Source organism: Corapipo altera, unplaced genomic scaffold, assembly GCF_003945725.1.
Source record: "Corapipo altera isolate COAL_440 unplaced genomic scaffold, ASM394572v1 113, whole genome shotgun sequence".
In the NCBI taxonomy this organism is placed as follows: domain Eukaryota; kingdom Metazoa; phylum Chordata; class Aves; order Passeriformes; family Pipridae; genus Corapipo; species Corapipo altera.
In genome coordinates, this window is record NW_020884895.1 from 11,391,580 (window position 1) to 11,405,637 (window position 14,058).

Here is a 14,058-nt window from a genome sequence, read left to right on the forward strand (position 1 = left end):
GGGATGGGACCCCTGTGCTGGGGCTGGGCTGGGCTGGTACCCCTGTGGTGGGATGGGCTGGGGTGGGATGGGCTGGGGTGGGCTGGTACCCCTGTGCTGGGGCTGGGGTTGGGGTGGGATGGTACCCCTGTGCTGGAGCTGCCTGGGGGTGGGACAGGGATTTCTGTGGTGGAGCTGGCTGAGTGGTGATGGGGATTTCTGTAGGGGGACTGGCTGGTTCTGAGGAGTGGGACCGGCATTTCTTTAGTGGAACAGGCTGGTTCTGAGGGGTGGGACGGGGATTTCTCTGATGGAACTGGCTGGTTCTGAGGGCTGATGGGGATTTCTTTAGTGACTGGCTGTTTCTGAAGGGTGGGATGGGTATTTCCATGAAGCACAAAGGCAATGGCAAACTCAAAGCTTTAGGGCTTCACTGTCTGATTCCCTTCAGCAGCGAACTCTTGTTGTCAAGCAGTCTAAACTGAACTTTTTTATGGGGAAGGACCATCTCAGACAAATATCATAAATACCATAGAATCACAGACTGCTTTGGGTTGGAAGGGACCTTAAAGATCATCCAGTTCCAATCCCCTGCCATGGAGGAATGTGGCAATCACATTGGATTCCAAAGTTCTACAAGATTTAAATAATAACAAAACATTAGCACTTTTCCAGATTCTGGGTGGAATAAAGTCTTTTGATAAATTTAAGCTCAGTATTAATTTTCTCTTAGTATTGCAAAACTCATCTCTGGAAAAGAGATTTAAAAATCCATTAGAAAAAGTGAACCTGAGAAAATTGGGTGATTCCCCTCTGCAGGGCAACTCACTAGAACACACAGCAGTGTGTTATTTTGCTTGACCTCAAAGCTGTTGTAGCTACCTCACAGCCTAGGGAACAACTGCCTGTAGAGGTAACAGCAGTAATGAATTGGGTGTAAATCCAGGGTACAGTAATTCATTAGGAAAAGTATCCCTGTGCTGGTCCATTCTACATGGGATGGACTTGATGCTGCTCTTCATATAATCAGTGATAAAACTGCAAGTTAAATTGGGAGTGGGAAAAGATAAATTGTTTTTCAATAGCTTGCCTTCAGAAGCGGAATCTGCTTTCCCAAGGTAGCTGTGAACATTATTTGACCTATTACACCTTTGTAATTTTATATATGAGGAAAAAAACTTAATTTAGTATAAGGGAAAAAACAGTTCTAGGCTGCAAGGATCTCTTTTGATTTAAGAAAAGACTGTCTGGTTAGTCTTGGCTCAGTTGGCAGGTCAGAAGAGATGGAATGAGCCTCATTGACACCTGCATGGTTGAGTAGTGCGAGTTCTGCTGACAGCAGGAGCAGCAGGAATGTCCAGGATCGTGGGCATCTCTTACTGTATGGCTTTTTTTGTCTTGCTAGTGGATTGCTGGGATGGTCCTGATGGGGAGCCAGTGGTGCACCATGGCTACACTCTGACTTCCAAAATCCTGTTCCGGGACGTGGCCGAAACCATCAACAAATACGCCTTTGTCAAGAATGAGTAAGTGCAGAGCCAGGTCTGAGCTACACCTGCTTTCTGTGGTTAATCCTGTGTTGGAATCAACAGCCAGCACCAGGCAGGGCTTGTGTTCCTTTAAATACAGGAAGGCTGGTTCTGTTCCCGTTTATTGTTCAACTGCACAAGCTCTTCCCATCAATGGAGGGAGAAAGTTCTGCCCAAATTAGACCTTTTGTGCACTGTAAACTCAGACTGTGAACAGTCTGACACTTGAATATCTTTCAGCTGAACTTCCCACTCATATCCACACTGAAATTCTCCTTCAAAATCAATACTGTGATGTTCTCTACCTACAGAAAGTACTTTATTTCAGCAGGAAAATTGGAAAGCTGTCACATGTGTGGTGTGAGGAAATGCTGAGATGTGGGATAGTGTTCTGAGCCTGTTCATTTGCCATGGTGCTATGTAACAGCTTATTAAGGACTTTAACCATATATATATACAGTCTGAAATCATGAGTGGGGGTAGAGAATTCTGAGGAGTTTAGAGAGAATAAAGGGAACATGCCTCTTTTTCTTTATTAAAACAAGAAAAAGGGACCCAATGAGGGGGTTGTGGAGGAAAAACAAACCAACCAACCATGCCCCAAAGTTTGACATTACTGATGAGAAATAGGAGGTGGTCATTTAAAAACTGAAGGAGGTGGTTCTTCATTTTTTATGGAGTTGGCATATGGGGTTCCTTGCCAAGGTTTGTGGGGCTGCCAAGAGTTTAGAACACAATGGGGCAAATCTGTGGGAGAAATAGGCTGTTCCATCCACAGCTGGTGTGGTGAGTGTGCAGGTGTTCTCTCTCCAGACATGGTTCTGACAGTGCCTGGGGTTTTGTTCCCAGGTTTCCAGTGATCCTGTCCATTGAAAACCACTGCAGTATTCAACAGCAAAAGAAGATCGCTCAGTATTTGAAGGAGATATTTGGTGACAAACTGGACTTGTCATCTGTGAGCACTGGAGACCCCAGGCAGCTTCCCAGCCCTCAGAGTCTGAGAGGGAAAATCCTGGTGAAGGTAACTTGCTGCTGGCAGCGTGTTCAGAATGCAACAAAAATCAGTGTGATATTTATTGTAGATTTTGCATTTGCAGAACCAGTTCATATCCCTCTAGTATCTGAACATTATCCTGCAGTCCTCCCTTGGACAGAGTATTTTGGGGTAATATAAAAATGCAAATGTCTTGCCTTTCCCCTCGCCCTGCTCTGAGCAGTAGTTCATGGAATGAGCCTGTTTTCAGGGCTCCTCAGCTGTGTTTGTGGCAGAAGAGCCCTTTGGAAGGAGCTGGAAGAGGCCCTGGAGCACTGGAGTTGGTGCTGTGGGGAGGATCAGTCCTTTGAGCCTCTCACTATAAATGGATTTGCTCTCAAAGGAATTTCAAAGACCAAGATGGGAAGAATAAGAAAGAAGCTCAAGGCAGACTTTGGAGAGGATGATTAATAGACTTGTGGCTTATTAGGTTGTCTAATTTACTTTGGCACATGGGGGCAATTACTCTGCTGTGAGCTCTCAAGATACTATTCTTCCCCCTCTCTGCTCAGTGTCAGTCTGGCCCCAGGGATTCACAATTCCAGTTTGGGGTGAGTTTGACCATATTTCAGTGTGTAGTACTGAGCTGACCCTGAACTGGAAATCCTTGGAGTGCTGAGCTGTGACTCTGAATGTCACTGCCTCGGTTTGCTGGGGTAACTCTGGTTAATGAACTGTGCAAGCAGGGAGGGCTGGTGTTGCAGGGATCCAGATGAAGTGGTGTGGAATGTCAGTCATGCAACAAACCCAGCAAACCTGGCCTGAAATACCACATCAGTGCACCAAAGGCAGGACAGTTTTGGTGCTCTGCTGTTCTTACCTGAACTTCTGAGCTGGTTTTCCAGGCCCATTTGGGATTGTAGTTTCAGTGGGATCCTTCAGCTCTCTGTGCTGAAGCTCTGTGGGTCAGTACAGTCTGGAGGGGAGCTGAGCTGTTTTCAGAATGAGAAATTCTGTTTCAAGCATCACAGTATCCTTGCACAAAACCCTGTCTCCCATCTCCTGTTCAATTTAAGCAACCCTATTGGAAAAGATAAAATGAGAGTTAGGAATCAGTACCTTGTTGAGAAGCAAGCCAATTTCTTAGCTTTTTGCTATTGTTTTTGTTCTTTTTATACATTTTCCTTTGAAAGGCAGTATTGATTCATTAGCCAAACAATTTCAAGCAGTGGTGTAATTTTCATCTTGCTAGTGTATATAAAGAGTGATTCTAATAACAGTTCCAGTAACAAACTCTTCCAGAAATACTTAAAATATTGGCTGTGATAATCTGGGTCCTTGAACCAGTTTGCATGAGACTCTGAGAATGATTTCTAAATGCTGGTCTCAATTTACAGAAGGAATAGTTGAGGAATGGGCAGTTTTGGTCTTTGCACTGAATACCACTGACCACAGGTGCATTTACTGTGCATGGTTTTGCCTCGTTTCAGGGGAAGAAGTTGCCCTGCAGCCTGGGAGCAGACGCTGAGGAAGGAGAGGTTTCAGAAGAGGACAGTGCTGATGAGATCGAGGACGACTGCAAGTTAAAGGCCTGCTATGTATGTGCACACAGTCAGTGCCCAGCTCTGCATTTCCTTCATGCACTGTCCCTGCCCTATTTCCAGTCCTCAGCAGATTAGAGTCTTTAGTTTCTAAGGGTTTCATTCCTGGGTCACGTGCAAGCTGTTCTATAGGATCCATTTTTAAGTGCCTTGTGTAAGAGACCGGTTTGAGTCTGTATAGTCTGAGTGTTGTTAACAGGAATTCCTTCCTTACCTTATTGTTTGGAGCAGGAACCTAATGATTAGGTTGCCTGATACACTGAAGGAAGTGTGTAAGTGCATTAGCTGAGAATTCCTGCTCTTCTGAAAGAGAAGGTCAGGCTTGTGACAGCTGTGAAACCAAGAGTGACCCAGGGCCGGGTCCTGGGGTGGTCTGGGGGAGACTGTGCTTTGGGGGGCAGTGTGAGCTGTGTCAGGAGGGCTGGAGAGGAAAGCAAAAGGGATATGGCACTAAAAGCCACCAGCAGAAAAGGCAAGGTTATGCAGGGAGCCTTTTCTTGCACAGAGAGAGGAAGTGTTGGGAGCACCGTGAGACCGAAGCGCGTGTGACGCTCCCTCGGGCTGTGCCACAGGTGAGGGGCAGAACCATCCACTTTAACTGGGTTCCTTGGATGCCTTTCAGAGTAATGGTGCAACTGAGCACCAGGTGGAATCTTTTATAAGGACAAAACTGGAATCTCTGTTAAAAGAATCCCAAATCAGGGACAAGGAAGATCCTGACAGCTTCACTGTGAGGGCCCTGCTGAAGGCGACGCACCAGAGTCTCAATGTTAACCTGAAGCAGGTACGTGGGGCTCCCCTTCCCCTGCTCTGCTCAGTGTTAGACAGTGCAGTGTGTTGCACACTATTGCAGATGAGAAAGCTGGAAACTTAGGAACAGCTTCTGAGAGCTGGTTTGATCCAAAATGAAACCTTGGAACTATTTCAGGAAAATATCTAAGGAGAGAATTTATGTGGTTCCATGTGGAGAGTATGTTGTTTCAGTGTGTTCTAATCTGGTTTATTCCTTGTAAAACTTGGAAGACACTAATTCAGTAAGTACTGATATTGCAGGGGTGTGTCAAGCAGTTTGGTTTGTGCCTGGGTTATTGGGGAAAGGTCCCTTTTCTGTCACCTTAGTCCTGTCACGACGGGCCACAGTGACTGCAAGCACTGCTGCCTGTAACACTGGTGACTGTTTTCTACAGCACTAAACCACAGGATTGTGCTTTTCCTGCCCTGAGCAAGGTTCTACTTTTTTAGAACTGATTTTTCAGAGTGCTCTATATAAGAATGATACATTTCTTTGCACTTTTGACATCCAACTAGTCTTGTAAAACAGTAAAATGCATCAGAATTTTGAGTATATCAAGAGTTACTACCTTGAGTCCGTGGTGACCACACTTTCACCTTACCCATCACTGGATGCAAACCCCAGAGATGTTAATGCAGAGTTTTCTGGGGAGATGTGCCTGCTCTGACCAGTGGAGTCGTGAAGGTAGAGTACACGTAACTCTGCTTTTTCCACTCTGGGGCCTTAAGCATTTCCTACCAGTCTCTCTCCAAAGCTGGACCTGTGAGACTCCCCTGAAGCCAGGCTTGACTACAGAAAACATCCTTGGCTTGTGCTGCTGCTTGAGGCACTGGGGAAGGTTGGGTTGTGGTGAGAGGCAAAGGAAGAGGCATCTGACCCGGCAGGAGGGATGTTCTCAGCCTGGCTCTGCAGTGACACCAGTCGTTTTGCTGGTTCCCTCTGGCCTTGAGAGGTCAGGAAAGTGGGATTTCAGAGAGCAGGCTCCTCACATTAGTGAATATGATCAGTTATGAGCCATTTTAGTATTATTTTGTGTTTAAATAATTACATTTGACATGCTCTCTGGGAACTGCTTGGCCCCTAGAGAGCATTTGAGGGAGTTTTGGTTAAAGAATGCAAATTTCCATCAGGTGTTGGATGTGATACCTGAGATTGCCCATTAATGTCATTGATGTGACCAGAATATTAAAATACTCCAGTAATGGGAGTGCATTATTCAAACATCTGTCAGGTAAGATTAAATGATAGAATTTTCTAATTGACTTATTTTAATTTATAAAGGGATATTTACAGGTCTCTTCCCCTGCTGCAACAGTCCTGTGAAGATTGATTTGTGACTTGTTTCCAAGGGTCTTAAAAGCAATACAGTGCTGAATAATTAGGAATAATGCATTGAAACAATTGGAAGATCCATTAGCAATGTTGACCTAGATCAGAGAAATCTAAATGGGTGAACGTCCTGCTGGTTTGGTAACTCTGTAACTCACTGGCTGGCTTTGTGTACTGGTGGTGTGAAACTCTGTTCTAGTAGTTACTGTGGGATTGATGAACCAGAAGGGGATCCATTGGGATATTTTCTGTTGGGATTTTTTACTGGTCATTTTCCTTTACTTCATTACTGATCTGCCTTTCATTTCCCCAAAGACTTGCTATTAAAAAAAATAAAATTCTGCTGAAGTTTCTTTCTACGTCTTACAGAGAATTCCAGCCTGAGCTGGAACAAATCTTTGGACAGAGCCTCAGGGGTTATTGACTCTCCTGGACCCAAATGAACCCTGTAGTGCCCAGATTGCTCTGATAGCCAGAAGTGAATCCAGCTCAGCACTGAACAGGGAATAGCTGGAGCTCATAGAACTTGTGAAATGCTGGGGGAATATTCTTCAGCTTTGTTTTGCTCTTCAGAAGATGAAGGGCTGTGTTTTCTGACAGAAAAAGCGAGATGCTGCCAGGAGTTATCCAGCTGATGTCTGGGGGCATAGCTGGGAATGTGAAACTCAGACTCCAGGCTGCCTGTGAAAAGTCCATTTTTATCTGCTGAGAGATTATTTCCCCCCCCCCTTTTCCTTTGTGGCTGTTTTCAAGAGCACTCAAACGTGGTTTGTTGTTGCTTGCCTGGTTTTGCTGGACTGCTTTTTCTACCTGGGTTGTTGTTGTCTTGAGTGTTAACATGAATATTTTATTCTTTACTGTTAGAGGAATCCAAGCCATCAAGTACATCAAGAAATTAGAAAGGTCCTGCAATGAGATTTTAGGTTTCAATTTGTGTTCACAGATCAGACTTTAACTTAGTTTTATTCTCTCACATGCAATCACTGTACTCCTCTAATAGTGAACGAGGCTGACATAGGAAAAACTTGTATTATATTGAAATGATGCCTTTTAGAGACTGGAGCAGATTCCTTAAGAGATTTCTGAAGGTATCTAGTTACACTTTTTATTGCACTTTCTCTGCACAGAACCTGGACACAAAAGAGGGTGGAAAAAAGTCTCACGGTCGATCATTAATGGGCAACTTTGGTAAACACAAGGTGAGTAAAGTGAGAGGCTCTGTGTGCTGTGCTGGGACTGGAGCATTCCAGAGCCCCTGGGAATGTTTTACTGTTTGAGAACAGGTGGGTCTGGGGGCAGTAAGGAAAGCCTGTGTGATTACACCTGGGGTCTTCACTGCTGTTTGGGGGAATATGAACTGCCAGCAGGATGGAGAACCTTTAAAAGGAATAAAAGGGACTAAAAGATCATCAAAGGTGGAGTTGCTGATTTTCTGATTGAACTTACAGCAGCAGAAGAGCAACACAGACAAATGTCTTGGCATATTCTTGTTCTCCACACAGTTGACAATGCCTGGCTCACTCAGGGCCCAGCTTTGCCTGTCCCACCCTGGGCACTGCCACCTAGGACGTGCTGGGACTGTCTGTGCCTGCTCAGGGGGCTGCTGTGACCAAGTGCTGCCTCTGGGCTCCTGCTCTGCACAAACGTGTCTTTGCTGATCTCCTCCTGGTTTTACTTGTCCCATTTGTGTTTGTGGAGCTGCCAGCTCACACTCCCTGCTCCGCTGCCCTTCGCTGGGGCACGAGATGATGGAGTCCAGATGAGTGGGAGGTCTCATTTTACAGGTGGGCAGGGCAGCCATCAAAAGGGGCAGTGCTCCCATGTGTCCTCCCATTCCCATATCCTGCCATCCACCTCCCCTATTCCCACGCTCCCACAGTGCCTCAGGGCCTGGATTTATATCCTCAATGTGAGTCGATCCAGCTGAAAGCTTCCTTCCTCCTGGAGTCAATCAGCAGATATAAAGTCAGTAAATGAGCAGAGGGGCATGTGGCAGGTCTGCAGCCCCCTCTGCCCCCAGCTTGCCAGATGCTGGTATTCCTGGTCCATGCCATCCATGGTGAGAGCTGCACCAAGCAGGGAACACGCTCTGGGACTGAGAATCTGAGCAGTGGTTTAGGAAAAACAGCAATTAAGAAATGTTTCATAGAACTTAATCAGCCACCAGTCCATCTACCCTGAAGCCAGCTAGGAGCCATCAAAAAATCCCTAAGCAGGGAGTCTCAAGGCTCATATTTACCCTGCAGTTCCAAGCTCCCATCAGTTTAAGGTGCTCAGATGCCCTTCAGCACCTTTGGCTCAGTGCACATTACTTGGGGGGTGTGGAAGTCTGGAAGTACCTGTTGTGCCTGATAGTGGACACTTCACATCACCCCCTGTGCTCCCTGCTGGCCAGACAAGTGTGTGGAATGAGATGTCACAGGCAGAAGTCAGCCACTGAAATCTGCTGGTTATGCTGAGGGCTGGAAAGTATGTCAATAATTTAATTACTTTGGCTAGTTATCCTAATGGATAAAGCATGGTGGAAAGCCCATTCATTTCATCCCTGCTGAAAGAATAAGGATAGATATAGATTTTTTTTTTTAAGTAGTGATTGTATTGTGGACTGAGGCAACAAGGACCTCCAGTGCCTTTCCAGCTGAAGGGGAAGGCAGGTTCTCATCGATATTTTTGCAGATACAGAATTATCCACCCAGCAATATTGACATGTGATGTTTTCAGGCAGCTCTTGTGCCAAGTGGATAAACTCTTTAAATTGCCAGTGGAGGGACAAAGACACTAAAGCTGGAAATTTGTGAAAGTTAACTGCAGGGAACACCCTCAGTGCAGGCCTTCAGATTCCAAAACTGAACCATGCAAATGATTTCCAATATAATCAACTTAATGTCAGCACTAAACACAGCAAACTAAATTATATTCAGTATTGGGGTGTCACAACAGGAGGAAAGAAATCTGTGCTCAGTGAGCCATATGAATAAAAGGATAAGGAGCTCTCAGTTATATTGTTAATTACCTCATGATGAAAAGGGAATTAAATTACTCTCACAAGAAGCTGTGGTTACTGTTACAAAAACTATAACATTGTTGGAAACTATTAAATCCTAGGTGCTTATGGAAAAAATGGCGACTTTTAGGTTTTAATCTTTTTATCAAAGCTGTTTTCTTTACTGCACGACTGTAACAATACAGAATAACTTCAGTGTTTGTATGTGACTGAAAAGGGAACGGAAAGATGATGTTTGAAAATTCTGCCCCGTCCATTAGGATTGCAGCAGGGGCAGTGCCCGGGGTCCTGGAGCAGGGGGCACCTCTGTGCTGGTGCCAGGAGGGAGTGGGGAGGGAGCTGCAGAGCACACACTGGGCTGGGGCAGACTGAGCATTGGCACAAATAATTTCCTTAGGCCTGGCTCTGCTCACCAGCAGCTAAACCTGCTCCACGGCTGCAGGGCTGGATCCTGGCTGTGGGAGGGAGGGAGATCAGGGCACGGGTGCTCTGTGCTGGCTTTCCTTCATGGAACCCTTGGGGTGGCAGCAGGGCTTCTGCTGTCAGAGCCCCTGGGTCACTCAGTGTCCGGGCAGGACACTGGTCCTGAGCTGCAGCCCTGCAGCTCTCCCACCTCCCTGAGCTCAACCACAGCAATGAGGATTTCTGGAGCCACCCCAGGGACTGACCCAGCCCTGCTTGACTCTTTCCCACAGAAAGCTGCCAAGGCAGCAGCCAAACCCCCCAGTGCATCAGATGAGGACGAGAGCCAGCAGAACCCTCCTGGGAGGGAACCAGGGCATCCCCACAGGTGAGCTGGGAATCCCCACAGTTGTGCAGCTCAGGTGAAGCCAGAGGCTTGTTCACTGCCATCTGCAATTCCATGGCATTGCCTCGGGGAAGTCTGTGCCTGAGAGCACACGTATGACACGTGTGTCACGTATGACGCAGCTGGGGGGTGTTTGCTGTACCTGGTGTTTTGATTGCATTGGTTGTCACAGATTGCAAACAGCAATTACCCTTAAAGTGAAGTGTGCCTGCAACACTGTGCTGATGGAAAGGTGCCAAGCCCCATTTTTCCTGCTGTGAACAGTGCTCAGAGCAAACGGTGCAGGTTCAGTTGGGTGCATCCCAGCCTGGGCAACTGCACTGCATGGGAGAGTGTAAAGAAAAAGCAATCAGAACAGTGCCACTGAGAATGCATTTGCTGTCACGGAAATGCTCCCTGGTTTTGTCTGGGAGAGCCATGGTGCAGCTGTTTCATTATGTTTTAAATGAAAATTTTGTCTGTGTAGTGAGACTGTGGAGGTGCAGGGGCACATCATCCCAGAGCCCTCTCTGAGGAGGTTTGCTGCACACAGCTCCCTGCTCACACTTGGTTGTTTCCTTACTGATGAAAAGAACAGAAAGGGAGACTGAAGAGAACAGAAAGGGGGATTGAAATATACCTTAAATACTGAAATCTGCTGTTTTTCTGTACGTGCTCCCCTCAGACTGGCCCGCCGGAGGAAGACGGTGAAGCTGTGCCGGGCTCTGTCTGACCTCGTGGTTTACACCAACTCTGTGGCTGCCCAGGACATCGTGGATGATGGTACAGGGGCTGGCACAGAGCCTGCACAGGCCTTGGTCACCTGGGAGAGGGAAAGGGCTGAGTGCTGCTGTCAGTGGGTCACAAGGACTAGAGCAGAACCAGAGCCCAGCTGGGCACTCCTTCCCCAGCAGTGAATCCTTTGCTCATGCTGCCAGCAGTAGATTTCTCTGTAGATTCTCCACAGTGGTCATGTCTGGAGTTCTACAGGAGAAAAGGCCCCAGCAATCAGCTGAAGCTCTTACTTGATTTGGCTTTTAAGTGTGAAAACTTGAGGGTAGAACATAAGATCCTCCTGGAAGGGGAAGCTGGTGCCCTTCAGTTACACAAGGTGCATGATTTGGGTAACACAGGACAATCTATCCTTGTAACTGTGGAGTAAACCTCACGTTCCCCTGGGTTAACACCAGTGTAGTGAGGTCTGTGCTCAGCCCCACGTGGGACTGCTGTGTCACCTGTTTGTTGTCTGATCATGACACAGGGTCCACAGGGAACGTGCTGTCATTCAGCGAGACCAGAGCCCACCAGGCTGTGCAGCAGAAGGCTGAGCAGTTCATGCTTTACAACCAGAAGCAGCTGAGCAGGGTCTATCCCTCAGCCTACAGGATTGACTCCAGCAACTTCAACCCCGTCCCTTACTGGAACGTTGGGTGCCAGCTGGGTACGTGTGCCAGGAAAACCTTGCTTCCCGTTTCTTGTGCATGTGCTAAGGAATATTACCCTTATCAATGACACCTGACTTTTCTCCTTCAGTGGCCCTGAACTACCAGTCTGAGGGACGTGTGATGCAGTTAAACGAAGCAAAATTCAGGGTAAATGGCAACTGTGGTTATGTCCTCAAACCTCAGCAGATGTGCAAAGGTAATGTCCTGCTGTATGTTTATTACTGTAACTGTCAGACCTTTCACAGAGTGTCTTCACAGTGATGTTTGGAAGGCATAAGAAAGGAAAGTAAAACCAAAAATAGAATCTTTCATATTTCCATGCACTCATAGAAGAGAGTTTCAAAATTAATGGCAGCTGCCCCATACTCTGTTTGTTACTTCTGGCTGAACTCTGGCTATGTATGTGCATCTTGGGGTGATACTTATTCTGTGGATCTCTTTCCTTACCCTTCTCATTCTTCCCATCTTTTAGGCACATTCAACCCCTACTCTGCTGATCCACTTCCTGCCAGTCCTAAAAAGCAGCTTATTCTGAAAATCATCAGTGGACAGCAGCTCCCCAAACCTCCTGACTCGATGTTAGGGGACCGAGGAGAGGTGAGAGACTCTGATCCTGACAGGTCCACAAGAGCTCCTGGAGTGACAGGGCAGCACATGGCCCAAAAACTTTCTCTTTATTTAAATACACCTGTAAATTTCAGATATTGTCAAGCTTTTGGTCACTAGATGCTACATTTTCCCCCAGTCTGTATTCTACACATTGCTTAAGAACCAGTTTGTTTTGTATGAAGGGTGACTTTACTGGTCTGCAAATCAGTCATAGATGGCCATAGCTCTGGAGACTACAAACCATCCATCAACTTGGACTTCATGAAACCATTTCCCATGATAGCACTGCTGGAAAATTCACGTCAATCGAAGGGTTTTGAATTCTCATATGAATTTAAATCAACTCGTTGCATGAATTTGTTAAAAGTTGACCTTCATTTGTATCATTGGCTGATTTTAAAATATTTTGTTTTTAACAAATAGATAATAGATCCCTTTGTTGAGGTGGAAATCATTGGGTTACCTGTTGACTGCTGTAAAGATCAGACCAGGGTGGTGGACGACAATGGTAAGATAATCTAAGTGATTTCTTCTTCTTAGAGTAAAACATAAAGTAATTATAAACGATACAGAGTCTGTCATTACTTTCTAAATGACAAAGCTTCTTACCTGGGGAAGTCAAATGATTATGTTTTAACAAATAAATTCTGCTTCATAGATAGAATTTCTGGTGTGGGGAGACAGCCAAACTAGAGGTGAAGGGAAGGGCTGTTCACCTCATTGTCTTTCTCCTGGATTGTTCTTAAATCTCCTTTATGCAGAAGTTCAAATATCTGTCTATACATCTCAGTTCTGCACGACAACACCTTGCTGTGGTATCCCTGCCAGTTGCTCAGGCAGAACCATTTTGTTTTTAAAGCAGTCCAAGAGACAAATCTCACATTTAATGACTGACATGATGGAGATCAAGAGTGCCCAGATCTAGATGAGCAAAGAGTAATTTGTGTTGCAGCTTCTTTCCTCTTGCTATTCATCGTGAAAATTGAGGACAGCACTTGCTCTGGACTGGTTTCCCAAGCTTTGTGTGCTGTTTGTTTCACAGGGTTCAATCCTGTGTGGGAGGAAACTCTCACCTTTACCATCCACATGCCAGAAATAGCCTTGGTGCGATTCCTCGTCTGGGACCACGATCCCATCGGGAGGGACTTTGTGGGGCAGAGAACTGTGGCCTTCAGCAGCCTCGTGCCTGGTGAGTCCCACTGCTTCTCCCTGAGCTGGGAATCCAGCTGAGGAACGAACAACTTGGACCTAAAGATGGGGTTACCAGCCTGAGGTGATATATGCTCATATCTCTGTGACTTCTTGGACAACTCTCCTGTTATCTTAGGGTGGGTTATTCACCAACACTTGAAAGAGTTTGGTCATCTGTGCTTTTGGAAATTACTACTGTTGTCTTTTATAACTTTGATGCAATTTTTACTGAGGTTTTGGAGAAGCCTGTGAGAACATAAGGAGTTTACTGAAGGTGGCTTACAGTACATACATCCCTTCTACAGACAGTCATTGCCAGGTGTGCACAGAATGCAAACTGCTGGTTCTTTAAGGTTATTTGTGTGCAAACATTTCTGTTTCTGTTTCACCAGGCTATCGCCACGTGTATTTAGAAGGACTGACAGAAGCATCCATATTTGTTCATATAATCATTAATGAGACCTATGGAAAGGTGGGTATAGCTGGAAATGTACATCTTCCCTCTGACAGAAGTGGTTTTAAATACAGATCCTCACGGGATCTGTGTTGGAGGGCTCAGAGTGGTGGGGGATCCTTGCAGGAGATCAGCAGGGAACCCACAACATACCACTGCTCTACTCTTAGTGCTCACATACTTTGACATTCTTGCTGTCAGCACCTACTAATTAGCATGTCTGCATACAGGAAGCACATTTCTTCAGTATGTTGAACTGATTTTGTTTTAGAAGTAAATCTTGAGAACTGTAATTGCACCAGAACATGGTCTTTGACAAGCTATTTTTAGCAGCCAATTTAATTAATTTAAATTAACCTAATTT

The 14,058-nt window shown here is 45.9% G+C and overlaps 1 protein-coding gene across 12 annotated transcripts in view; it reads left to right on the forward strand.

The window, feature by feature from the left end:
- The window catches only part of PLCH1 (phospholipase C eta 1), an 83,484-nt gene that overhangs the window by 43,207 nt on the left and 26,219 nt on the right, over positions 1 to 14,058 (forward strand). For all 12 annotated transcript variants that reach the window (XM_027647501.1, XM_027647500.1, XM_027647506.1 and 9 more), the window contains 13 exons: positions 1,385 to 1,505; positions 2,358 to 2,529; positions 3,972 to 4,079; positions 4,705 to 4,866; positions 7,332 to 7,403; positions 9,904 to 9,998; positions 10,681 to 10,778; positions 11,257 to 11,436; positions 11,529 to 11,636; positions 11,913 to 12,037; positions 12,473 to 12,557; positions 13,092 to 13,238; positions 13,633 to 13,712. In XM_027647501.1, the coding sequence (XP_027503302.1) occupies positions 1,385 to 1,505; positions 2,358 to 2,529; positions 3,972 to 4,079; positions 4,705 to 4,866; positions 7,332 to 7,403; positions 9,904 to 9,998; positions 10,681 to 10,778; positions 11,257 to 11,436; positions 11,529 to 11,636; positions 11,913 to 12,037; positions 12,473 to 12,557; positions 13,092 to 13,238; positions 13,633 to 13,712 (1,553 nt within the window). The remainder of the gene's footprint in view (positions 1 to 1,384; positions 1,506 to 2,357; positions 2,530 to 3,971; positions 4,080 to 4,704; positions 4,867 to 7,331; positions 7,404 to 9,903; positions 9,999 to 10,680; positions 10,779 to 11,256; positions 11,437 to 11,528; positions 11,637 to 11,912; positions 12,038 to 12,472; positions 12,558 to 13,091; positions 13,239 to 13,632; positions 13,713 to 14,058) is intronic.